This window comes from Choristoneura fumiferana, chromosome 15 (assembly GCF_025370935.1).
Source record: "Choristoneura fumiferana chromosome 15, NRCan_CFum_1, whole genome shotgun sequence".
Lineage (NCBI taxonomy): Eukaryota > Metazoa > Arthropoda > Insecta > Lepidoptera > Tortricidae > Choristoneura > Choristoneura fumiferana.
In genome coordinates this window covers 2,862,393-2,889,090 of record NC_133486.1, presented here as the reverse complement: position 1 = coordinate 2,889,090, position 26,698 = coordinate 2,862,393, and the positions used below count along the sequence as shown (strand labels likewise).

Here is a 26,698-nt window from a genome sequence, read left to right as displayed (position 1 = left end):
TCGAACGGGACGCGGACGCGGAACCTCAACTGGGTATATCTTCATATTTTTTGTTCAACCAAAAGAAAATGACCGAAGAAAAACTACGTGTCCAATATTTTGTGTCAATCTAAGGGTGTGTCCCCACATCTATCGCCGCGGAATCGGCCCTAGCCGACCAAAACACGCTTTGTCCACGTAATAAGAGCGAAGAAGACGTGTTCCCCTCGGTAAACGTCGTTTCGCGTCGGTCGAGCCGGTCGACGTCTTTTTCGCTCTTATTCCGTGAACATAGTTATGGAGACCCTGACTGACGGATGAATCACAAGAGGAAGGAGGCAGGTACCGACCCGAGTCCGTTCTGCGCGGGCGAGGGCGAAGGCGGCTCCAACAGGATCTGGTCGTAGTGGTCGAGCAGCGTCTCGACGAGCACGTTGTAGAACTTGAGGTCGAGGATGGCGGCGACGGACTCCCTCGGCGCGCGCAGCAGCGTGGGCGCCACGCACACGGCCAGGTTGGCGCGCGTCATCAGGTTGCGGTCGGCGCGCGCGGCCACCCGTCGCAGGTGCGCCAGCACCACGCGCAGCATGGCCAGGTTGCGCGCCGGCAGCTGCGCCACCAGCGCCGCCACCGCCGCCACGCGCTCCACCCCCCGCTCCAGCTCTGAGGGTGCCAACCAACCATACTGACCGCACACCGCACACGTACACTACGCACTATACTACTTTTCGAATAGGATGGGTATACGGTGACACGTCATTAAACAATTAAAGGGTTGTGACAATGTAAATTCGAATCGATTTATTGCGATTCTCGATTAAATATGCTAAGGGTGTGTAATCGATTTTATTAGTGATAATTTATATTTTTAACTAGATTTTGCCTGCGGCTTCACCCGCGTAGCAAGTGTTTTCGCTTGTCTTTCGGGATCTCACAAACCATGCGGTCTTCTTTGGCACTATATCAAAACTAATAACGGTAAAAAAAAATAACAAAAACCGTAATAACAAAATGGAATAACAAAGTAACAGTTCAAAACAAAAATACAAAGATGCATTTAAGGACCTTCGCTCTCGTACTAACTGACAGATGATGCGAGTCAAACTATTTGACAAGATTGTGGAATCGATTCGGTCGATAAGCAAAGTCAAGCTCTATTGAAATAGAGTTCCGTTTTACGCGATGAAAGTTGACGAGATTAAAATTTATCTTTTTAATTTTAAAACATAATAATACATTTTTAAGTGATTTTTGTTTATTATTACGAAATCTTTAAAGCTATAGAGATATTTTTTTTTTGTTCTTTCAGGATTCAAGTATATCCATACTTCCATACTAATATTATAAATGCGAAAGTAACTCTGTCTGTCTGTCTGTCTGTCTGTCTGTTACCCTTTCACGTCGAAACCACTGAACCGATTTTGATGAAATTTGGTATATAGGTAGTTTTAACTCCAAGGATCAACATAGGATACCTTTTATTCCGGTAGAGGGCGCCACCGCGCGATAACCTAGATCCGCGCAGACGTAGTCGCGGGCATAAGCTAGTCTTTTATAAATTATTGGCCTGAAACGTTCATGGTATGGAATGGTGAAAACGCAAGAGTCACCCATCCTATCCGAAAAGTACTATAGTCACAGTTCACCCAGAATGGCCGAAGCGTTCATTGTCGATCATATTTAATAAGGTTCTACTAGTGATAAATACAAAATTAAATAAAACAAAATAGTAAGTAAGAAAGAGTAAGAATAATTTGTGAGGTCGAGTAATTAGTAAGATGATAGCATTTATTTTGGATTTAATTCTTGTGATTTTCTTCGTAAGATTTAGTTAGAGTAATGTAACGCGTAGAAGCACCAATCTCTTCATTCAAATTGCACAATCATTAATTTGGGATGCGTGCGCTCGCACTTATATTGAATGAAATTCCACAACAAACTAAACTGATTTTATCGTAATCGATAAAAAATATTACCGTGTTAAATTGTGTAAATTAAAATAACGTCAAACCGTCACTGCCCGCGGCGCGAGACAAGAAACAATAGTACATTGTTGTAGAGGCTAAAAAGTAAGCAATAGATGAACGAGTTAGTTTGATTTGATAATACGAGTTCATTTATTGCACTTTTGGTTGAGACTAAACATTGTGCTTTTCACGACCACTGGGAGGAAATAAAATAGTACATTGTTGCACCAACCAGAAAGTTATTTACTATTGCACCGAGTGCCGATTTGGAGCCCGAGCGTTAGCGAGGGCTTTAAAAAGCACGAGGGCAATATAAATTACTTAATGCGAGGTGTATAATCTGCTTTTCTTTCAACTATTACAAGAATGTAGACGAAAAAAAAACTCATGCTTAACAACAAAAGAAATGTCACTAGCACTCGATGGTTCCATTTTTGTAAGTTTACACTCAAAAATGTCCACGGAAAATTCGCAAGGTTCCCGCCAATTTGTTTTTTTTTTTTAATTTCTTACTTTTTTTGGCAGAGTTAGTAGCCAATAGCAGATATTTTTACCTGCGCTATGTCAAATTTCGGATGGGCGCCAGGTTGGCCAACCAAACACAAAGTTTTTTTTTGTAATAGATGTGTGGTGTGGTGTGTGGTGTGTGCACTCACTGGCGGCGGCGAGGAACTTCTGGTGCAGGTGGTGCGTGGCGAGCGGCTCGGGCAGCCCGCGCAGGTACGCCTTCAGCGCCGACGTCAGCGTCTTGCTCTCCCACTCCAGCGGGTCGTGCAGCGTCGCCGGCAGCCGCGCGTCCGCCGCGCACGCCACCAGCCGCGCCACCTTCGACGCCACGCCCGCCACGCTGCAACCACCGCGCCCGGTCAGTACGAGCCGCCGCCCCGCGCCCCGCGCCCCCCACCCCCGCCCCGCACTCACCGGTACAGCCCCTGCTCCTCCAGGCCGCGCTCCTCCAGCACGGCGATGATGCGCCGCACGAAGGCGAAGCCCGCGTCGTCCAGCGCGCCCGCCGCCTCGCCCGCGGCCCCGCGCAGCGCGCCGCCCGCCGCCGCCAGCCCGCCGCTCTGCAAACAGGCCGCACGTCACACACGCGCACGGACACGACACCAGGCGGCGCGGTCGCGGTCGCGGTCGGCCCGCCCGCCCTCACAGACACGCACCTGGTGCGAGATGACGCGCAGCCAGGCGGCGCGGTCCCGCTCGGACAGCGCCTGCAGCGTGAGCGCGGCGCGGTCGCGGTCGGCCCGCCCGCCCTCACAGACACGCACCTGGTGCGAGATGACGCGCAGCCAGGCGGCGCGGTCCCGCTCGGACAGCGCCTGCAGCGTGAGCGCGGCGCGGTCGCGGTCGGCCCGCCCGCCCTCACAGACACGCACCTGGTGCGAGATGACGCGCAGCCAGGCGGCGCGGTCCCGCTCGGACAGCGCCTGCAGCGTGAGCGCGGCGCGGTCGCGGTCGGCCCGCCCGCCCTCACAGACACGCACCTGGTGCGAGATGACGCGCAGCCAGGCGGCGCGGTCCCGCTCGGACAGCGCCTGCAGCGTGAGCGCGGCGCGGTCGCGGTCGGCCCGCCCGCCCTCACAGACACGCACCTGGTGCGAGATGACGCGCAGCCAGGCGGCGCGGTCCCGCTCGGACAGCGCCTGCAGCGTGAGCGCGGCGCGGTCGCGGTCGCGTCGGCCCGCCCGCCCTCACAGACACGCACCTGGTGCGAGATGACGCGCAGCCAGGCGGCGCGGTCCCGCTCGGACAGCGCCTGCAGCGTGAGCGCGGCGCGGTCGCGGTCGGCCCGCCCGCCCTCACAGACACGCACCTGGTGCGAGATGACGCGCAGCCAGGCGGCGCGGTCCCGCTCGGACAGCGCCTGCAGCGTGAGCGCGGCGCGGTCGCGGTCGCGGTCGGCCCGCCCGCCCTCACAGACACGCACCTGGTGCGAGATGACGCGCAGCCAGGCGGCGCGGTCCCGCTCGGACAGCGCCTGCAGCGTGAGCGCGGCGCGGTCGCGGTCGCGGTCGGCCCGCCCGCCCTCACAGACACGCACCTGGTGCGAGATGACGCGCAGCCAGGCGGCGCGGTCCCGCTCGGACAGCGCCTGCAGCGTGAGCGCGGCGCGGTCGCGGTCGGCCCGCCCGCCCTCACAGACACGCACCTGGTGCGAGATGACGCGCAGCCAGGCGGCGCGGTCCCGCTCGGACAGCGCCTGCAGCGTGAGCGCGGCGCGGTCGCGGTCGGCCCGCCCGCCCTCACAGACACGCACCTGGTGCGAGATGACGCGCAGCCAGGCGGCGCGGTCCCGCTCGGACAGCGCCTGCAGCGTGAGCGCGGCGCGGTCGCGGTCGGCCCGCCCGCCCTCACAGACACGCACCTGGTGCGAGATGACGCGCAGCCAGGCGGCGCGGTCCCGCTCGGACAGCGCCTGCAGCGTGAGCGCGGCGCGGTCGCGGTCGGCCCGCCCGCCCTCACAGACACGCACCTGGTGCGAGATGACGCGCAGCCAGGCGGCGCGGTCCCGCTCGGACAGCGCCTGCAGCGTGAGCGCGGCGCGGTCGCGGTCGGCCCGCCCGCCCTCACAGACACGCACCTGGTGCGAGATGACGCGCAGCCAGGCGGCGCGGTCCCGCTCGGACAGCGCCTGCAGCGTGAGCGCGGCGCGGTCGCGGTCGCGGTCGGCCCGCCCGCCCTCACAGACACGCACCTGGTGCGAGATGACGCGCAGCCAGGCGGCGCGGTCCCGCTCGGACAGCGCCTGCAGCGTGAGCGCGGCGCGGTCGCGGTCGGCGGGCAGCGCGTCCCAGCAGAAGCGCCGCTCGCTGTCGGCCGCGCGCCGCGCGCCGCACAGGCACACGCTCTCCGCCGGCGCCGTCTGCCACACAGACACCACGTTAACTCAGACAGATGTAATCCAGCGTCCTCGTATTTGCACTCGGCTTCACGGATGTCATCCACGCGCCAACGTCGTCTCCTGGCGTAAAATAACGTACTCATATCGTGCTCTACAACAATGGCTCCATATTTCAAAAAATGGGCTTTTTCAGCAATTGATGATGAAAATAAAGAAAGTGGATGAAGCGTTGGTCGAACGAACGACCGATTAGTCATTCAAACTTATTACAATTGTTGGACTTCATTCTACGAATACATTCGCATACGTGCGGTGCGGACCCGCTGTCTGTCACCGCCCAGCTGTCTTTAGTTGGATGTAATCCGCCGATTTAACGAATATCATCTAGGCACTCTAACTACGGATGGAAACACGCGGCCGTCCCCCAAGGATGTGTTCAGTCTACATGGATGGCAAAGGCAAGGTGAACCCTGTTGCGACTCCATCCTTGTGGAGTCCGCTCGACGCTACTCACGGCCTTGGGGCTGATCTGCGAGTAGGGCAGCAGGCGCAGCGTGCGCGAGCCGCTCTCGTACGAGCAGTAGTGTTTGCTCCACGCCGTGCCGAACGCCTCTGCGGAAAAACGACCCCACATCAGTACACCTCACGGCTCACGATTTCAGTCACCTATATACCACTAAAGTTACAAGTTCTACAATTTACTCATACAAAATAATAGAGGCCACGACAAATAGCCTCCACTCTCTCTTAGAATGAAATTTAAAGCATTAGAGCATTTTTTAAACTACAGGGCTGACGAAATAGATTTACTTAGAGCTATTTTAATAAGTCTAGTCTTCTTACAATTTAAAGACTGTTACAAGTTTTATAAATGAGTAGTATGTCAATGTGGTGAAATTGTCTTTTCTGAACCCCTATTGATCCGGCATCAGAACATCGTATCAATCAACGTTCAATTCGCTTAAACAAAATTGGGCTAAGCGTGAATAAACTACAATTGTTTATTTCTTCTGTAAGTAACTACTTCCTTTTTGTGTAAGGCTTACAGATCTTTTTAGCTTTTTAAAAGTTTTTAGAACTAAATAGTCCTTGTGTTGTAGAGCCGGTGTCGGTGTACTCACTCTTCTCCATGAGGTAGAGGTACCCGGCGCGGCCCCCCTGCGGCGCGCCGTCGCCCCCCTCGCCGCCCTCCTCCGCCTCCACCTCCTTATTCTGCAACACGGAGCGCCCGGTCAGCCCCGTCAGCGTCACCTCACCCCTCAGTTCACCTCATATCAGCTATTTCTGCGCCGCAATATTGGGACCACATCAGATGTAATCGCTCTTTATCCCGTTGAAAATTTGTCTATTCCTCGTCCTCCACCCTTCCTTGCTTCAATTTAATCTCAAGTTAAAAGTTCGATTTAATTTTTGGTTTAATAGTGAAACGGATAAGCATTCGGTTGTCAATTTCCTGGTGACGAAAAAATACGGTCTAACCTAAATTATTAAAGAAGAGCTGTACTCGTATCGGCGCTCGGACTCACCATCTGGCGCACTTCCATCATCTTCTTCATGAGCGACTCGGTCTGCTTGCTGGTCTCCTCGAAGTTGGTCCGCGTCTGCAACACACACACGCACACGTCGACACGCGCACACACGCACACACGCACACACGGCGGCATGCCGATCAGTGGCCACAAGAGACACACACCTTTACTGATAAAACTTGCTCTAATTCTGCTTCTTTGAGCACTAAAAATAACTTCCGAGTGTCTAATGCGTTATAAAAAAGACCGATCTTATAAACATGCAACGAGTTGCACAGGAAGCGATCTTGTCCAAATCGACCAAAAAAATACAAGCGCTCAAGTTTGATCAGTGAAAAGGTAACAAATAGGAATGGTGAGGGGTTATCGAAGCTGTAAATTGCGCGAGTGTGATGACGTTAGGAACTTGATGATGATGACATTAGGAGTGGTAGTAAACACACGGGCCAAGACAACGCGCGCTGCTGTTTTGTTATGGAATATCGAAGCGTTCCAAATGTCTCGCTGCCACGAACTACCAGCAGAACAGACGTAGTATTTGAAGTTAGTTTAAGACCAAGTTATCCGGAAGCGCGGCGGAAGTATTGAAAAAACTCTCCTCCCGCTCAAAATAGTTACCAGAACCTTTGCAATTTTATTTTTAATTGAAAGTAGGTAAGTAAACTATACATTATAGATTGTAGAAGCTAGGAAACTCTTACGGGGGAAAAGTTGCGATAAATAATAATTCCAAGACCCTTGAGACTGGCGCTAGAAAAGCAAGAGTGTCTGATTAAACTTTTAAAAATGAAAAAACGTTTATTAAACTAAAATAATATTTTTACCAGATCAAAAAGATTTGTAGGAATGTATACAGTTAAACCAAAATTGGTTGATTTCAGATAAGAGCTGCAGGACTACTACGAAACTCGAAGTTCGTGTCGTGCGGTCTCTCTGACACTTGTACTATTTAATACGAGAGCGAGAGGGACGGTACGATACGAACTTCGAGTTTCGAGTTTCGTAGTAGCCCTGCTGTTGAATGGCTTAAAAATTGCTATCGTTAACCTCGACTCAGGGGTGACAGTTTCATACAGTAGTTCGCCCTGGATTAGTCGATCATTTTGCAATACTAACCAGTGGATTTGAGTAAACCGACTAAATAAATGATTATTAGGTAGTACAGTCACCAGCACCAATATCTGACACAATAAGCGTGCATAAATATCTGACACGGCTCTATTTCTAGGGCCGGAAGGACCTGTCAGATATTTTTGCACGCTCCGCTATGGTAGATATTAATGCTGGTGACTGTACGAGTATTGTTATTAGTCAGTAATTCGGAGTTACATAGCCCTAAGTCGTTGTGAGCGCCTAAAGATAGTTCGTGGTTGGCGATGGAGGCAGTAACGCTTGATCGGTAAGCTGGAGGGGCACACGCTTCACTCGAGACCTACTGCGGCGTGGCTCGCTGCGGCGCCCCCCAAGGGTGCCAACGCTAGTGCGCCCGAACATCTTCGCAGGCGCGTGCAAACGCATTTTACTTTTTTTGTCACAAAAGATTTCCATTCTGAAAGAGAAGTTTAATGGCATTCGCATCTTTATCTCAAATGGTGCTCTTCTACCATCCCCCCCCCCGCTCACTGCTCACTGCTCACTGCTCACCCGCTGTATCCGCAGCTGCAGGTCCCGCATGAGCGGCTCGGCGTCGTGGTGCACGTCGTGCGCGGTGTGATGGAAGGTCCACCAGGAGAACACGAAGCCCAGCAGCGTCTCCACCAGCTCGAACTTCTCGCGCTCGCGCACCGCCTGCAGCTGGAACACGTACTCCAGCGACGCCTGGCAGAAGTCGCGCTCCGCCATGTCCATCGCCGCGTCCGCCTGCCGACAGACACACGCCGACAATCAGCACAGCACAAGGCACGAGCCCGCGCCCGCCCTTCAACTGATCGCAACCAAAACATGGTCGGGTCATCCGATTGACGGACTGACAGACAACGCACAGCATCATTGGCGCTGGAGACTTGAAATTTACTACTCATATCTTGGCTTGGCTAACTAGTATTTTATTCTTCCACGAGGGTCGAAACCGCCGGCTTTGATACTAAATTACCGTAAAATAAGTTGACAAAAACACATTATTTTGAGCTACGATGAGCAACTAACTAATAAGAAATGCATAGAGATTTTTTTAATCCGGTAAATTAGTATTACCAAGCTTATAATGATTCCAAAAGAACTTTTCACGGAAAACCGATTCTCAGAAAGACTCTTCAAAACAATCAGCCATGGCCAATGGAGGGGAAATCAGGCCAAAATTACACGATTTTATATACCATATGATAGCCGGTGCAGTAACCCGCCGCGCTGACCACGCGTTACGCAATCTTGCCTCAGGTATATTTATTAAGTTGCAGCGATGCACGGCAGGCCGCTATTCGCTAACCATACCACTGTCCAGGTAATAATAACATTGACGTGCAGCACTCACTATAATGGCTACGTTTCAAGTTCAAACGTATACAGCTATTGTCAGTGACATAAGAGCCGTGCGTAACGCGTTGGTCAACTTTAAATGTGCATGCATCTGTAACATTAACATTTGGACATAGAAATATGGCTAGAATTAAATTTACTGAAGCGTCAAATATTCAAAACTGGTAACATGCTGTAGGAAAGTTTTAGCGGACGGTTAAGTTTATGAAAGACAGCAAATTGTGTTTCCAAGTACGCAACGCAACGCAACGCACCTCTTGGAAAACATTCTCCTGTTTCTTCGTGGAGAGCGAGAGCGTGCGCTCCTGGCTCTGGCAGAACTTGGCCGTTTTCTTGTCAAACTTCTTCTTGCCCTCCTGGAAAAACAAGGACACACAGTTATAGACTGACGATAGCAATGAAGAAATGAAAATTAGCTTATGCTCTATTTCACTCCTGGTTGGAGTCGAGTCGTGTAATTTAGCCCACGAATACTGTGTGCTACGAGTAACAACCCTACTTACGAACCCCGGTAAAGTCTCCAATTTCCAAAAGGAAATCTAACTTTTACCACACGATAAATAGTGTGACAACGTGTAATCGCAATCCGTCAGTTTTCGAAGTAAATGGCTGTAAATGACATTGAACAATATACTTCACAGTCGGGCGAGCATCAACTTTGCATACAAACTAAACATATCAGTGCAAAGAACCTTCAATCCGTCGCAATGGTAGATCGCATACCTACACCAACAGACATGCTTTGCATTTAAAAAGAAAAAATAATTGCTTTTTACCACTACTAATAGGTACACACGAAAACCCCAAAAAAAAGAGATTAGTGATTTACAATTAGTAATATAAACAAGGCATGGGGGAAGTTGTGGCCTTGTGGCGAGTCTGCCGAGTCCTGTTCCATATGGGGACAGTCGCCGCGCCGCGGACCGCTGACCGCTGACCCAGTGAGCGGCGACTTCCGCTCACGTGCGCGCACGTCGCCGCACGCGCACGTCCGACGCTCCCAAACAGACACAAACACAAACAGTGTTGCAATGAAAGAGACCCTTTCAAATTGGTGTACCTAATGCGTAAAGGGACTAAGTCGCGTTATGACTAGTCATAGTGCGAAGTAGACATATACGTAGATATTTAGACCTACTGCGATATTGGTTAGAAGCGAGGAAGGCAAGGAGTTTCATTGACAGACTGCCTTTTAGTTCAAAAGCTAGTGATTATTTTATTACACAATATTAGGTGGGTTAGGTTCGTTAGGTATCTTCAGATGCCCGAAGGGCAGACCGCCTAGGAACAAGAGCCCTGTGAAGCGGGGCTCCGTCGACATAAGGCGTAGGTTGTCTAATGCTGCTGAAAATTATATGCCACTGATTTATTTTGTAGGTATTTATGATAATTAGGCATAACGCGATTTAGGCTGATGAATAGAGTTGGTCTGATAGAGATAAAGCAGTAACGAAGTAAGCAGTCTGCCAAAAAGGCTAACATCATCCTAGACCCAAAGCTAATTTAATATGAAGTTTAGGCATACCGCGAATTAGTCCCTCTACGCATTAAGTGCACCAGTTTGAAAGGAAAGAGACTTATACGCCTCAGTAGAAGCATCTTAGAACCCTCGCAACACCACTTTAATGACTCATTCAAGCAATAAACATTCATCCATTCGAAGATTACTACCTACATTTTTATCGGCCAATAATTCAGCCAAGATAATTTAATAAGTAACACACAATACGAGTATTAACAATAATTAACAAATAGAGAAAAATAGAACTAAATGCCAGATTTTTCATTAATATGAAGATATTAACAACTATAGCTTGCGCTATTCTAAACAAATCTGTCAGCTATTTATGTGCGCACACCACGCCACACCACACTAGGTACAATCCGATCATTCATACTGATTTCATTGATGTGAAAACTAACACTAATACTGAAATGAGGAAAGTATTTGTATGACAGTTTCTCTCTTTTTAGGGCTCCGGAGCCAAAATGGCAAAAACGGAACCCTTATAGTTTCGCCATGTCTGTCTGTCTGTCCGTCCGCGGCTTTGCTCAGGGACCATCAATGCTAGAAAGCTGTAATTTTGCACGGATATATATATGTAGGTAAACTATGCCGACAAAAAGGTACAATAAAAGATTAACAAAAAAAAACCAGCTACTTTTGATGCTGACTGTACACGGGTGGCTGTGCGGTGCCCTCACTACTTGTGAGGTCGCAAATATAATTGTACCTTTTAACATAGTTTTAGAAAGTCAAAAGTCAAGGCGAATTAAACCCGGCACCCTATTTATTGATTATCACGTTCTGGCATTCAGCTTTCTCACGCCTCTCCGAGCGTGTCGGAACCTAACGTGCCGACTTAATTAACCAAGTGACGACTCGGAGAGTTTATTTGTTTCGATACGCTATTGGTGTATCACGGATTCCATTGCAAAATAAACACTGAACAGTGTATACACACTAGACAATTCCTGCGTGTACACCGCTTTTACGTGCTTTGCAATCCTGCTACATTAATTTTATCCCAATATATATTATACATGCGAAAGTTCGCGAGTGCGTGCATGTGGTGTGTTTATTACTTCTTCACGCTGAAACAGCAGGACGGTTTTGGTACAGCTATAGCAGGACGTCTGGAATAACGGGTACGTATTATAATGTATAAATTTAAAATACATATCGGTTGAAATACATACAGTTGAAATACCGAAAATTGAAAAATATAATGGTTAAAATAAATATTAATCAAAATTCATAAAGCACGTTTTTCATACTGGTCGAAATACATAAAATTAAAATGACTAAGTTCACAATGTATATGTTCAGAATATATACAATCAGAATATATAATAGTTGAAAGAAATAACAATTAAAATTCCTATAGTACGTTTTTCATAATGGTCAAAATACATACTATATAATGCCTAGGTTCATCTTCATCTCCCGTCTACTTAGGTTGTATTTACATGTAAAATTCTGAAAAATTAAGGACTGTAAGACAAGTCGACGGAGCTCCGCTTCGCGGAGCTCCTATTCAGGGTAGTTAAGGCGCTTCGCGCCTGGACAAAACTCTAACCTAACCTAACCTATAAGATACCGACTGATCGTAATCGGTATTGTCTAACAAGACCTTGCATTTTAAACTAGTCTGATCAATAATTGAATAGTAACTTTAGGTGCGACGACGAGCGTAGCGAGGAGGAGCGTGTTAGGTTCAACTATGACTAAAACAAGCACGAGCCGAGCGAGCGAAGCGAGCGTGCCGCGGCAGCGGCCGGCTAGTGCCAGAATTGTAATATAAAATATGCATTTTTAATTGCGAAAATTCAGTGTCTAGTATGTATTTCAACCATTATAGAAAACATACTGTATAGATTTTGAACGTATACATTATGAAAATATGCATTTTGTGCCATATGACTAAGAACCATTATGCGTTGTAACCATTATATATTTTGACCACTATGCATTTCAAGCTTATGCGTTTAGAACTTATGTCAAATAACTTTATGTATTTTGATGCATTATATTTTATAATTTTCGGTATTTCAACTGTATGTATTTCAACCGATATGTATTTTAAATTTATACATTATAATACGTACCCCTGGAATAACACATAGGCTACTTTTTATCCCAATATTCCCACGCGACTGGGACAAAAATAATCTTCAAGTTAGCGGCCCAAGATCGTAGAGCATGGTGTAGTCTGGTGTTGGAGGCCAAGACCCATTCGGGTCACTGCGCCCAGATAGTAAGCAGTAGTCGTAGACTTTCTTACAATAACTTCTGTATCGGAGTCGGGGACCAGCTATAGAAACGCCGGTAAAGCTGCGCGTACACTGCATCGGAATCGGAGCATACGCAGCGGACGGATATGTTGCTTTCTATAGATTTCTATGGTACCGCCGTGCACTGGATCGGCATTTCTGCGCCTTAGAAATCTATACAAAACAACAAATCCGTCGCTCCGTATATACGCTCCGATTCCGATGCAGTGGACGCGCAGCTTAAATGCCATGTCTGTTTGTGTGTGGTGTGTGTAAGCGAGAGAGCTCACCTTGACGGCGCCGATGTGCTCCTTGCGGAAGCGCTCGAGCGGCGCGATGATCTGCTCGTGCGCGCGCCCCAGCTGCGGACACAAACAACACGCGTCAGCGCCGGACACAGACACCGCGCGCCGCCAATGCATGCCGCATGGGGAATGCCGATGTTTACAATACGGGGGTGCAACACCGCTATACTAAGGTAATATCAAGGGACACACATTTAGAAACTGCTTATTTATAACACGTATGCTGTTACGTATTAGTTTAACACGTTTTGGATTGGTAAGCTTTGATATCGACTTCTGTTGAGTAAACATGTTATGTGTCACGTAGACGCTAACGTTTTCATCGTTTTTTTGTACGCATACCATATTATGCAGGCAGGTAGGTTACTGTTAACAGCAAGTTTTCGCTGTGAGAGGTCAAGGGGTTTGCGGGGGGAGGTAAGGGGGTGTGAGGGGTTTGCAGGTGGTAGGACCTTGTGCAAGGTCCGCTCGGATTGCTACCACCATCTTTCTCGCTAATCTTGCCGTGAAGCAGCAGTGCTTGCACTGTTGTGTTTCGGCGTGGAGAGTAAGACAGCCGGTGAAATTACTGGTATCCCATCTTAGGCCTCTAGGTTGGCAACGCATCTGCAATACCCCTGGTGTTGCAGATGTTTATGGGCGGTGGTGATCTCTTACCATCAGGAGACCCACTTGCTCGTTTGCCATCCAGTTGAATAAAAAAAAAGGGCTGCACGACAGCGAACTTCCGTGAGAACATCTGCGTCCGCTTTTGATAAAGTTATCATTGAAGGTATGAAGGTACTACTGACTTGGTTTAGAAAGTTTTATAAAGATGTCCATCACTTGTAGCTTTACGAGCGGCTACGACTATATAGCTAGTTCTGGTAAGCTTGGTGCAAGACCTTCTAATCTGGTCGTTTATCGGATCCTTACCAGTAGTTATCGTGTCGATTTCGTTGTAATCTCAAATTAATATGGCAGGCTGATACAATAATGCAATAGATGAACACTCAGATAGCGGCACTCGATATCGCGGCCCGCGGCCTGATAAGGCGAGCTCGGGCGGGGCAAACAGAGATTTCCGTCTCAGCAGTGATCAACTACCTGTACTTATAAAAAAGTTACGTTACCGACTGACACAGCACACAGCTACAGTCTAAACTACTGGAGCTGGAGCTAGACGCATATTCCTATATTCCTTGAGGATTATAGATATCAATAAGAAGAGACTTTTCGAAAATTCTACGGTACCTATAGAGAGCTATGTTTTATACTTTAGCAATGTTTTATACTTCACGGGAGTGTAGCCGCGGGATAAAGCCCAAAGTAAAATAAGCATCAGTACAATAAACAGGGGGCCTACCATGATCTTTTCATAAACGATCCAAACGCAGAGCAATTCAATTTAGGCACCTAAACTGAATCGTCGAAATTGGTACCACGACGTTTATTTCTCAGAGCTGAGTCTCAATGGTTTACAAGTGAATGAAAGACCGATATTGTCTCTGGTCCGAAACTGAAACGCTAAGTCGCGAAAGGGATGCCGCTATATGCAAACCAAATATTGTATACTAAAACCTCTTTATTTTGGAAAACCATAACACTATGTCATTCCGTGTTCTTAGCAACCGTTGTGTCGATTACAAATAAAATGTTTACGCTCTCACTAATCCACGAGTCTCTTTTCTTACTGAAAAATTAGTTTTATGAATGAGGAGTTAAGAAGCACAATGTTATAAAACTTGAATAAAAGTTTAAAAGTTCTTGAAATTCATTAGTTGAAAAATAGCGATCCAAAAGAATTGATAGAATGATTCCAAATTTTTACTTTTACGGTCATCCCGTAAAACCGAAATTGAAAATACAAACTGAAATATAGATGCACAGAAAAAACAGAAAAATAAGACCATCACTTGGAATCGAACCCAGGTCCTCGGTAATCCGTACCGCGTGCTATACCGCTACACCACTGATGGTCAACGGTACCGACACGAATTTCCCTATGCATCTCATATCTCAGCTTGTGTTTCTTACTTAGTCACTTAAGCAGCGACGCTAGCGACATCTATGCCGTAAGCCCTCAAACTTTTTCGGCATTCCTTTGGAACTAACCGCTCACCCTTCCAAAAAACCAATCTTAATTTGATTGCTTAGAAACGATATCTCTTGTCCGGGTGAGCGGTTAGTTCCAAAGGAATGCCGAAAAAGTTTGAGGCTTACGGCATAGGTGTCGCTAGCGTCGCTGCTTAAGTGACTAAGTAAGAAACACAAGCTGAGATATGAGATGCATAGGGAAATTCGTGTCGGTACCGTTGACCATCAGTGGTGTAGCGGTATAGCACGCGGTACGGATTACCGAGGACCTGGGTTCGATTCCCAGTGATGGTCTTATTTTTCTGTTTTTTCTGTGCATCTATATTTCAGTTTGTATTTTCAATTTCGGTTTTACGGGATGACCGTAAAAGTAAAAATTTGGAATTGAAATAAAAAATACAAAAAGGGTTTGATAGAATGAGTAACTTATACTGAATCGCTAAATTTGACACTGAAGCGATTCAATTCCCACTCAAGTTAAGCGTCATGGTACGAAAACCGCTTGAAGTGAGTGAATGAAAATGTCTGTATCGCTGTCGCTGAACCGTGCTTGAACTGAATCGCAAAAGTAACGTCGTGGTACGAAATAGCGATGCAGTTCAGTTTAGAGCCTAAACTGAATCGTATTAAGAGAGCGTGGTAGGCCCCCAGGTCTACGCCCAACGTTTAATATTAATAAATTTGTGGCGGTCGCGATTATACATTGTTTTAATTCAACAATAGCGAGTTGTGCAAATAGGGCTTCCCATGGGCTTTCGCGGCGCCGGCTGAACAAACGTAACCTTCATTGTCATTAACAGCCACAAATCCGTTTTGCGTTTCCACGCTTGAGGTACATCCGTTCGAAACGTAAAAATACTCTCAGATGTACAGGTAGGTAACGCTTTACCTGGAATAAAAGGTGAATGTAAACAGAGGCGGCGGATCAAGATGGTGTTTGTTTACGCGCGAGGCTGGAATGGGCGCGGCGTTCTGCGAGCGGGCCGCGGGGTGTTCGCGAGGCGAGGCGTGTCGCGCCGCGCGTACAGCTGGTAGGTACACACTGGGTCGGACCGACAGTTTTACCGTTGGCCGACTGCCGGCTTCATTCACATCACACTATAAGCTATAAGCTGCCAGACAGGCGGCCTGCCCTGAACATCACAAATAGGCCACCTATTTAATATTAAGCAGCGTGTGTTTTTCATTAACCCATAGAAACGCTTCATTTACACATCCTCGCACAGCACATCTCTGGTGGAGACAGCTGAGCGGAGCGAGGTGGTGTGAATGAAGCGTTCCTATTGGTTGGTTCACGAAAAACATAATTTATCGCAAGTCGCAACACATCCTCGCACATCTCTGGTTGAAATGCAGCCTTATACGGACCCGACCGAAATGGTGGCTGAACGTCCGATAATTATATCGTCGTAGTGTGAATTGAATAGCGTTGACATTCATATGCTACTATGTATCGGACACCTTTGCCTTTGTCGTTCCGGTAAAGCTGTCGGTCCGACCTAATGTGAGCCAGCTCTTACAGTTCCCGCAGCGGCCGCGGCTGGCGGCGACTCGGCCTCGCGTAAACTCGTAAACAACGCTTCTCCGGAATATTAACCACACGCACACGCGCTACAACATAATTTTACTGTTCCTACCTAACGTATCTTCTATGCAAACATTAGCCTAGTTACTAGATAATATATTTACTCGTATACCTACACCAACGCCACCACGAGAATTCGATTGTCTTAGAGATGTTTTGAACAAAAGTTTTGAATGGAACAACACTTTGTCGCTCACCGATTTTGTGCGGAATTTTGTATTCATATAAATAAATAACAAATCTTCTAATTATTATGAGGAAAAGTTGATCAAAATAACGGTTCGCTTGCCAAATCATTCATCTTGCATTACGTAATTCCTGCACAGTTATGATAATGTTTCAAGGACATTATAAGAGGGGCAACCGCGTGTTCGTTGACCACGGTCGGCGCCGGAAGCGCGAGCGCAGCGCCAGCGCGGTGCGTCAGCTCGCGACAGTAGACTACCGCCTGTGCTCGAGCCTATCATTTATTAAGTTAACAGCATCCGGATACAACTCAGTCGCTTTTGGAGCGTTCTACTCAGAGCATCTACTCTACAGAACAATGATTAAATCTAGCTGACCGCATTTAACCCGCCACCAGGATGAAATTTGTTACGTAGATGTTTTGCCACCCTGATATAGTTTTTATCCCAGAAAATTGGAGTGTCCGCAGGATAATGATAACGAATTGTTGAACCATCATTATTGCGGTCCATACACGTAGTTCTCACACAGGCCCCAATGCGAATTGGAAATTCACACGCGCCAGTGAACTTCTTTGCAGGTTCATCACGATAAAACTCACGATAATTTCAAAATATTAATTTCACACTTGTCGCAGTACCGGAGATTTTGTGTCGGGTCGTGCGTCGTGCGGCGTGTCGCGTGCGACATGGTGGCTGGTCGTACAACGGTCGCATCGCGGCCGAGTCGCTGACCGGGGCCATTAGTATGCGCGGCCGCGTCCGGCGCCCGCGCAGGAAAGTGAGAGTGGACGACACACGATTACGTTGTGAATGGCGACCGGTTGATAACGCGCCGCCGCGTACCGCGCGTACATACACAAACAACACGCCACGGGCCACGCGCCACGCACGACACGAGGGACGCTGCGCTGCGCCCGCGCCCAAACACAAACGACCGCCGATTGTTGAAACAACGACAAGGACAAACTACAGCGAGACTTTTACGCGGCACTAAGCAGTCCTTATCATTTTCAACACAAGCTTTTATACTGATGATAGGTATTTATATTTTTATTCCAGCCGGACTGGCAACATTTTGCCGAAGCCAGAGACGAGTGGAAGGAGAAACGGGAGGCCTTTGCCCAGCAGTGGGACACTGTATAAGCTATTTAAAAAAAAGGTATTTTGAATGTTGCATTTTCATCATATAGCTCCATGTCCCACTAATATTAAAATTAATACGAAAGTTTGTAAGTCTGTTTGTTTGTTACCTCAACACGTATAAACCGCTGAACCAATTTAGATGAAAGTTGGTATACAGATAGTTTGAGCCCGGGGAAGAACATAGAATACTTTTTATCCCGAAAAAATGCATAGTTCCCGCGGGATAGTGATAAACGAACTCTACGCAGACGAAGTCGCGTGCAACAGGCTAATATAGTAGGTACAAAACAAACAAACACCAAAACTGGAACAGGTCACCAGGGACGGACGATTTGCTTGTTTACCTACATGCCTATAGAATACGTCCCTTAGCAATTAGATCTAGAAACTTTACACCGCTATGGTATTATTAGCATAGAGTGCAATGTGCAATTGAGGGCGTCTAGCTGGCAGGCCGTCACGTGAGGTGATCCTGCGCATGTCAGCCGAGACCCCCCCCCCCGGCCTTGACACGAGACTGCACGATGCATTGCATTCTACAGTTGGAGCGCTGCGTGCGCTACCTTCGACACGACGGAATTCCGCTGCATGTTTATTTCATTAGACTCTGTTGTAATGTTCCAGAATTGTTTGTTCGATATGATTTATTCCGGAACTAAAAGAATTGAGCAAAGAAATTCTTTTAGTGGACCTCCGCAAAGTTACGCCTGATTCAATATTTTTTTTCCGGATTAATTTATTTGAGTTTGACTAAAACCTACAGTATTATTTCAAAACGCAATCCGTTACAATGTCAAAAGAACTCAATTGTTCGTTATTTTCTCAATGCGTAGGGTGCGAAATAACTTTGTCTAATAGAATGAAACACGACACGTCTATTCTGTCTGTACTCTGTAGGCGGACAAGCAGCTGTAGAGGAACGGGAACTGATTGTTGACACCCCCACCCCATTTGTCCAAAAAACCACTCACTTGACCCATTAGATTGATTGGGATAGCAAATAGAACGACGTAACATATACTGAGTGACACGCGTGCTTGCCCTTCCGATATAATTCATTTAATAATATTGTAAATATGTTTAATAAAATATAAATATATACCTCGTTGAGTTCCTTGCCGGATTCTTCTCAACAGAGGTTTTTCCGAACCGGTGGTAGATTTTTTTTGACATTTATAAGTGCTTGTTATAGCCTAAATTGAATAAAGATATTTTGACTGACTGAATTAGCGAAATCATTTTTCATGTTACGACACTCAGACATACATGATATTTAACATAAACGGACCACTCCCTTATTTAAAGTCCAATTTGACCGACATGTCAGGCCGGCGAAGTATCATAGTGCACGTACGTCAATTTTCATACAACTATGATACGTGTCTTCTCGAAAACCGATCTTTACAGCAGGGCTACTACGAAACTCGAAAATCGAAGTTCGTATCGTACCGTCCCGCTGACGCTTATAATTATTTAATACGAGAGCGAGAGGGACGGTAGGATACGAACTTCGAGTTTCAACTTTCGTAGTAGCCCTGCTGGCCCACGACCTGAGCGCCAGCGGGTAGTTGCGCGAGAATCGGGATCTCTGTTCACTGCGTATACTGTCAACTAACCACTGTGCAGCGAGCGTCTCGGCTGCGCAATGAATTGCGAACAGGGTCCCGCGCGGCTGCCCGCTGGCGCCCAGTTCCCGGTCTAAATGCTGGTGAAGGATATGTGTGTGTGTGTGTGTGTGTGTGTGTGTACTGACCATGCGTTCCCGCTCGTCCTCGATGGTGCGCATGAGGCGCGCGAAGTGGTGCAGCGAGTGCGAGATGACGCGCTCGTCCTCCGTCATGGAGGCGCCGATGCACGCGAACTCGAACTGCTCCATGCTGCCCGCCAGCGCCAGCTGCGCCGCGCCCAGCCCTGCGGACACCCGCAGGCGTTAGGACCGCCGCTGTCTCAATAGAGCAGAGCCCCGCCTCAAGCAGCACTGCTCTAGACACAATGCCCGCGCCAAGCTGTGCTACCGCGCGAGTTAGCGCAGGCCCTTACAGCTGGACTCTGTGGCGTGCAGTGGGGTAGGCAGCCCGCCCTGTTACTCGTGGTGGCTGCAAACTGGCAGCTGCCTACTTTGTAACTGAGCCACTGCACCTCACTGGCCACTGGACGGCCTGCATTCCAACCAAATCTGCCAACTGCCGACTGCCCATACAGTTTCTATTGGAGTTCAATTGCAGTCCGTAAATCTGTACGCAAATTGTACCCTATAGTATCGGAAATTAAAACGTATGGACAGCCCGTGTTGCAGTGCAATTGCACTGCACGAATTTAAATACGTTGCAGTTCGAATGCAGTCCGTCTGTAATGTAATGAAATGACCCTAAGGCCCGTAAGTCCGATGTATCATTCACACGAAGCTAATAAGTTTTAATTTCCATTGGCATTATTATTTGTACGCTATAACGTGTTCCCTGGCGGGCGCAGCGCAGGCCCGGCCGCCTGGCCGACGGCACGCGCGCGCCGTGCGCGGACGCGGACACACGCCGCAGCCGCAGCGCACCGCGGCGCGACAAAGCATTAAGGTCGCCACGGCGGCTGGAGACGATTATACTGTCACTACTCCCTGTTTACATGGCTGTATAACTACGCTACATGCACCGTCACAATCACAACACAGGAGCCACTCTTCTTGAGCCACTGTTCGTAATTTGACATGTACCGCTAAGCGGGCTTATTACGAGTATAACAATGTTTGAGGTCTGTAGGTACTAGGAGCATGTACAGTCACATCACAAGTAGCTACAACAGATGGGAATGTCAAGCTACTTTGTCACTGTTCATAATTTAGCAAAGTACCTACCTAATACACACTCGGTAGTTCGACGTCAAAAATATCGGACCAGCATAACACGATTTACACGGCTAAAAATCACTAACAGTGTCAAGTGGCTCGATAATATCGTGTTGTGTTGTGTTGTGACCGTATGTATCTATTACTCGCCTAAATTTTAAATAGTAGTATAGTGGCAACTCAGGGTAACTGAGTCCTGACCTTTTCACAGAATATCGTATGGTAGTGACATTGCATTACTGGACAAGACAGGGGTAACCATTACGATTTACGAGGGTTACTGTGAGAACGTTCAAGAACTTAATGATTGTACCGAGCAATGCTAGTTTAAAAGTGCTACAGACGGACGGACTCGTGAATAACAGCAATAAGTTCCGTTCCGTTTGGATTCTTCGCTACGGAACCCCTTAAAATGAGAATATTGCTGAAGATACTTAAATAAATTTAATAAATAAGATATTTGGATAAGAGATTTGGAAAGAGAGAGAAATAGACTTCCAATTTTTACGAACAGGCAGCTAGTTATCGAAAGCAACATACAGAGGCCCTTTTTGTATAGTAAGAACAGTACAGTTTACAGCGAGAGCTCCAATTCGCGCGTTCCGCCAACATTCACCAGCCAAGGTGAGCGGCGTCCCTGCGCGGACGCAGGTGCCGCGGGTCACGCGCCGCACGACGCGCGCGTCGCAGGTCGCAGCACGACCGCAGGCATTCCATTCTTAAAGCAAGGGCTCGGCATTTTGCAGAACTTGTAGACTAGTCTAATATGTCTACATTCAGAAGGCATCCCGCCCGGGCCGCCCCGGTCATTGCCCCGCGGCGCAGCCCCGACCACACACACCCAAATACAGCTAATGAGCTCGCTCCTAACTTATTGTCGCGATGATTTCACCTCTTATTATATGGTTTTAGTACTCGGAACATAATCAAAGTTGACTTTTGAGTGTAATGTTGCGCCAGCCAGCCCCGTATACGTTCGAAATTATGTAATAACTAGGTATTACGTCTCTGAATAAATCTAGTAATCTGGTTTATTAAAAGTATAGCGCAAGCGGTGAATTGAAAAAGGAAAGAGAAATGGATGATGTCACGACGGTCACCGCGGCCGCCCGCTAGTGAACGTAAACAAACAGCGGCCAATTCAAGGAGTGCATAAATTATGGTAATCAGTGAGTCAATACGGCGACGCGGCGCTATCGCATCGCATCTCACAGCCAGCTCCGAGCGGCAGCAGCGTGCAGTCCAGCTCCCGCTGCCAGCAGGCAAGCCGCTACTTTTCCTACAGAGGTCATGCATGAAGGCGTGTGATCGATAGAATTCTTCACACGCAACCAAATTGAGTGTTGCCCTAATTGCACAAGTGAAACCAAATCTGACTCCACAATCAGTAATTATTGCTCATTATACCTCTCGACGCAAGACTGTTTGAAGCAGAAGCAGGTATGGTATTTCGGCTCAGGCCTGAAATGTCTGTTTTCGTAAATTGTACAATTCTCAAAACGTCTGCGTTTTCACAATGTTTAGCACTTCTATTTAGTCAGCTTTCTCAAATTGTCTGATATTTAAAATGTGTACAATCTCAGGAAGTCGTCTATTCATAATATTTACATTCCTATAATATTAAGCATTACCATAATTTCTGCTTTCCCGTTATGATCACTTTTTTAAATAGGCTATAGTCTTGTTATGTTTGTTTTCCCATAATGTCTGCTTTATTTTCAAAACAATTTTCCAAGGCATTTTCGTAGTTTAGTTTTTTACTAAAATCAATGCTAATAAATGCGAAAGTAACTCAGTCTGTCTGTCTGTTACTCTTTCACGGCTAAACCGCTGTACCGATTAAGATGAAATTTGAAGACCATGATTAGAGACATTTTGGGAATGAGACTTTTCTGGAATGCCAACGTTATAAGAAGGCGGATATTTTGAGGTTGCAGACATTTTGAGAATAAGCACTTTCTGAAAAGCGAACATTATACAAAAACTGTCAGTCTTGGAGACAGGCAATTTTATATAGCTGATATTTTGAGAAGCTGACATTATGCAAAAGACGTGTTGACATTCTGAAAAGCAGACATTTTGCGAAAAATACATTTTAGGAAAACGGATATTTCAGGCCTGCGCCGGTATTTCGAATAGTGAAAAAGATGCCATTCCTAAATTGGATCACATAATATGCCCATACCGAATATGCCTAAAAACATTCTCCAGCTATCAGGAAGGCACTACAGATAGGTATATCTTAGTCTACGTGGTCGCCTGGTGCACTAAACCATATACCGGTAAAAGAACGAATTCCTAGCGAGACAGTTAGCGGCGTGTTGCAATAAAAACATCAGAATTTCACGAAATCGCAATTAGCACACATGCCGCTAATTACCGACTCATCGGAGACTGCGACAGCGCAGGAGCACCGGTCGCGTTAAAGAGACTATTAAACACCAATTACGTAGAGTAATTGTTTTGTTTTACGAGCGCTGCAATAAATCACCAAGTTAGGTTTAATCGCAGTCGTGACCAGAGATAAGCCGCAGGTGAGTGTTGCCGCCGCGAGTGGGACGCGTGAGTCAGGCGCCCCCGCGCCCCCGCGCCGCGAGCCTACGCGCCGCCGCCACAAAAACTTAGCAAATGGACAGCCATTACTCATCCCAGCACCGAGCCGATACAGTGACGCCTCATCAATTGTCTACGAGCGAGGAACCTACACTTAGACATTTCAATTAAGCTTACGACAAATACTTTACGAATATAAATCAGCTTCATTTGCAGCTGAATGAAATAACCTTCAGTTGCACCTCAATGCAATGAGTGATGTGTGATGAAATATTCCATTACAGAGATTATTAATATCTTGAATTGATAATGGTTATCATGAATATCAATTAAGCAATTATCTACAATTATAGCCAGTTCGGCTGAAGTATCGGTATCGGTTCGGTGGTAGTAGTGTAGTGTCTTGCTCGCTAATCCTGCCGTGAAGCAGCAGTGCTTGCACTGTTGTGTTTCGGCGAGGAGAGTAAGACAGCCGGAGTAATTACTAGCACTTGAGGTATCCCATCTTAGGCCTTTAGGTTGGCAACGCATCTGCAATACCCCTGGTGTTGCAGGTGTCTATGGGCGGTGGTGATCTCTTACCATCAGGAGACCCATTTGCTCGTTTGCCATACAGTCAAATAAAAAAAAAAAAAAAAAAAAAAGTATAATTGAATACTATTGAAGATAACTGTGCTACTACATGTTAGTAAACATTCTTGAGTAGAAAACTTCTGTAGTTAGTACAAAATACAGTGATTTATAAATTTTCTCCACTGGTGGATGTCCAATAACACATCACGGTGGGTGGTTAGGAGGCAATGATGGCGAGGGAGTGGAACCTACACTTGTTAAGAAAGTCCCAGCGACGGACAAATACGGGTGCTGCTGTTTGCATGCTGTCCAGTGTACATCTCACACGTGGCAGCAATACGCAATCATACAATTATTTACATTGTGTTTAATCCAAGGTGTTCAAACAATGTCTGTGTTCAACTGCAACTTGTTAACACTATCAATATTGTAAGAACAAATGTTAACTTTTCTCATTATAATTGAAGTTACAGCCTCAAAAATGTAAGAACATGTACCAAACAATCAGAATGCAATCTAGCAGTTTAATGCACAAAGTTTTTTGCAAATACAATAAATAAATATGAGGGCAGGAAGCAGACACTGTCCAGTGGAGCGAAGTGAAGGCCGCGCGCAGCGTTCAATGGAGCGACTCAACACTATCAGCACAACGCATGTCACTGTACACGCCTCTGTTGATAACCATTCGGCTCTAACAATGGATTACACAAGCAGACATCAATTATATTGCTGTAATTCTCAGTAATAGCAATATTTATTTTTAAACATTGGGTAATTGTCATGTATGACTGAAATCTGATGTGCATTGTGCATTCTAGTAAGGATTTAGGAGATACAAAGGATGGATTAAGGAGTGGTTTACTGGGTTTTGGCTGATCAGGCAGAAAAGACACATGGTCAAGCAATGTAACTATCACTATGCTATCTATGACAAAAGTAAAAATGTTTTTTTATATTAAACTAGGCAAGCATTTCCTAGGTTACATTTTTTTTTCTTCTTTCATCTGTGTTCTACTTTTGTTGTAATCTATCTAACTTTTGACCTCTTCATGTATTCTATTACCATACAGCAGTTTTGGGTCAAACAGCCATAGCAATAAACCATTACCATGTTCACCCAGAATCAGCTGCCACCACGGGGTTTACGCATGGATGTTACTTGTCAAGAATATTACTCTTTTAACTTCCCAAATCTGTCATCTCCCAGGATAACAGGATCGAAGGATTTTGGGCACAAATTTGTGCCTCTGGGAGAGGACAGGTTAAAGGAACACCTACACTGCCATCATACGGAAAAAAAGACACATCTGCCATTTCTTTCCAATGGACTCTTTTTCCATACGACGGCAGTACATTCCAGGTGCAATAGTCCAAGAGTGCAGGTTTTGTCTCAAATAATACCAATCTTATAGATAATAAAAACCATTGACATGTACCTTATGGCACTAGACTGGCTGTTTGGAACAGAATGTGCAGCGCATCAATCATCAATATTACTTTGAGACAACCCGCTGTCACAGACGTCAATAAACTATAATAAAAGGTTCACAAATCTGCTAGTTCTGTGCACCGTTTTGGTGTAAGAAACATGCAGTCTATACATAGATGTTGATGGTAAAAATAAAAACAGAACAAGGGCTTAACTTTTGCACCAATCAAGACATATGCCTATAGTCTTTGTCTATGCTTATTCATATTTGAAACATAAGTAAACCATATTAGTAACACTAGCATGAATCACACAACTATGCTCAGATTTGGGTCAAGACTGCTGTTAGCCAGCACAACTGTGATTGAGCGGGTGCTGTATCTAAAGCAACATATTCTCTATAGACCTATTGCAAATCTCTACAGGTGTTGGTTTACATTAGATCCAGATTGAGAAGAAACACTAAAAGCGTAAGTGGTGGGAGAAGGCTGGTGATGAGCGGTGGATGGTGTCGGGTGTCGGGACTCACGCTTGGCGGCATGGACGACGTCCTTGACCTCCTTGATGAGCCGCTTGACCTGCTGCGAGGTGCGGTCGAGCTCCTTCTCGTGGCGCAGCAGGTTCTCGCGGAAGTGCGGGCTGTCAGCCAGGCACTCCGTGAACTCCAGCGGCACCAGCCCCACGCCCATGGCGCCTCACTCAGCCCCGACTCGGACACTCGTCACAAACTGCACTTTCACCGCGCGCCGCCGAGCCCCGACATCGCGCTTCGCTGTATCGATACACGGACGGAATAGATTCGATATGGCGACGATACTCTTAACCACGCTAAGGTATACGATATCAAAATTGATATAATTTTAGGAACAATATTTTTCGATAAATAGCTGCGTATCTGTCAAATGGACTTTGGCGATGTTGCCATCCTACTGATTCTAATAAGACTAGACTAAGACTAGGCGTTGATTGAGAAAACTACTAATTTCTACCAGATCATGTAAAAATGTGAATTCCTTGAAAAAGATCAAGTATGTATATAATCTATGTATAACTACAACATAATAATATCCTGATAGGAAAAAGGGGTGAATTTTTAAAACTTAATTTTTACCTCATTTCGGTGGGTACCTAAATTATTCTTCATATATTATTTTTAATTTTTATATTTTGGTGTAATGATCACTATTTCAAATGTAAATTTGTAGAAGGATTCAAATTATCCATAAGGCAACAATTAGAATATCATAATTTAATAGCAATGAGACATTGAAAAAAGGAATGCTCCATCGAAATGACGAATGCTTAGAAAACCAATGGTGCTAAAAAATCGTGCACAATAATTTAACCCACACTAAGCAAAATATTCATGCAATAGCTAAATGGGTTTACCTACTCAGAAACAGAACCAAAGTACAGTTTCAAATTTAATGATAATTAT

The 26,698-nt window shown here is 46.4% G+C and overlaps 1 protein-coding gene across 1 annotated transcript in view; it reads right to left on the bottom strand.

Annotated features, from left to right (window-relative positions):
• Graf (GTPase regulator associated with FAK) overlaps window positions 1–26,559 on the bottom strand; it is a 37,969-nt gene extending 11,410 nt beyond the window's left edge. Inside the window, 13 exon segments of the mRNA XM_074098636.1 lie at window positions 330–642; window positions 2,603–2,793; window positions 2,868–3,013; window positions 3,110–3,623; window positions 3,626–4,812; window positions 5,306–5,403; window positions 5,913–6,003; window positions 6,318–6,392; window positions 7,965–8,180; window positions 9,050–9,151; window positions 12,860–12,931; window positions 19,620–19,777; window positions 25,790–26,559. Of these exon segments, the coding sequence (XP_073954737.1) occupies window positions 330–642; window positions 2,603–2,793; window positions 2,868–3,013; window positions 3,110–3,623; window positions 3,626–4,812; window positions 5,306–5,403; window positions 5,913–6,003; window positions 6,318–6,392; window positions 7,965–8,180; window positions 9,050–9,151; window positions 12,860–12,931; window positions 19,620–19,777; window positions 25,790–25,949 (3,323 nt within the window). The 5' untranslated portion in view covers window positions 25,950–26,559.
• Window positions 26,560–26,698: the final 139 nt, after the last annotated feature.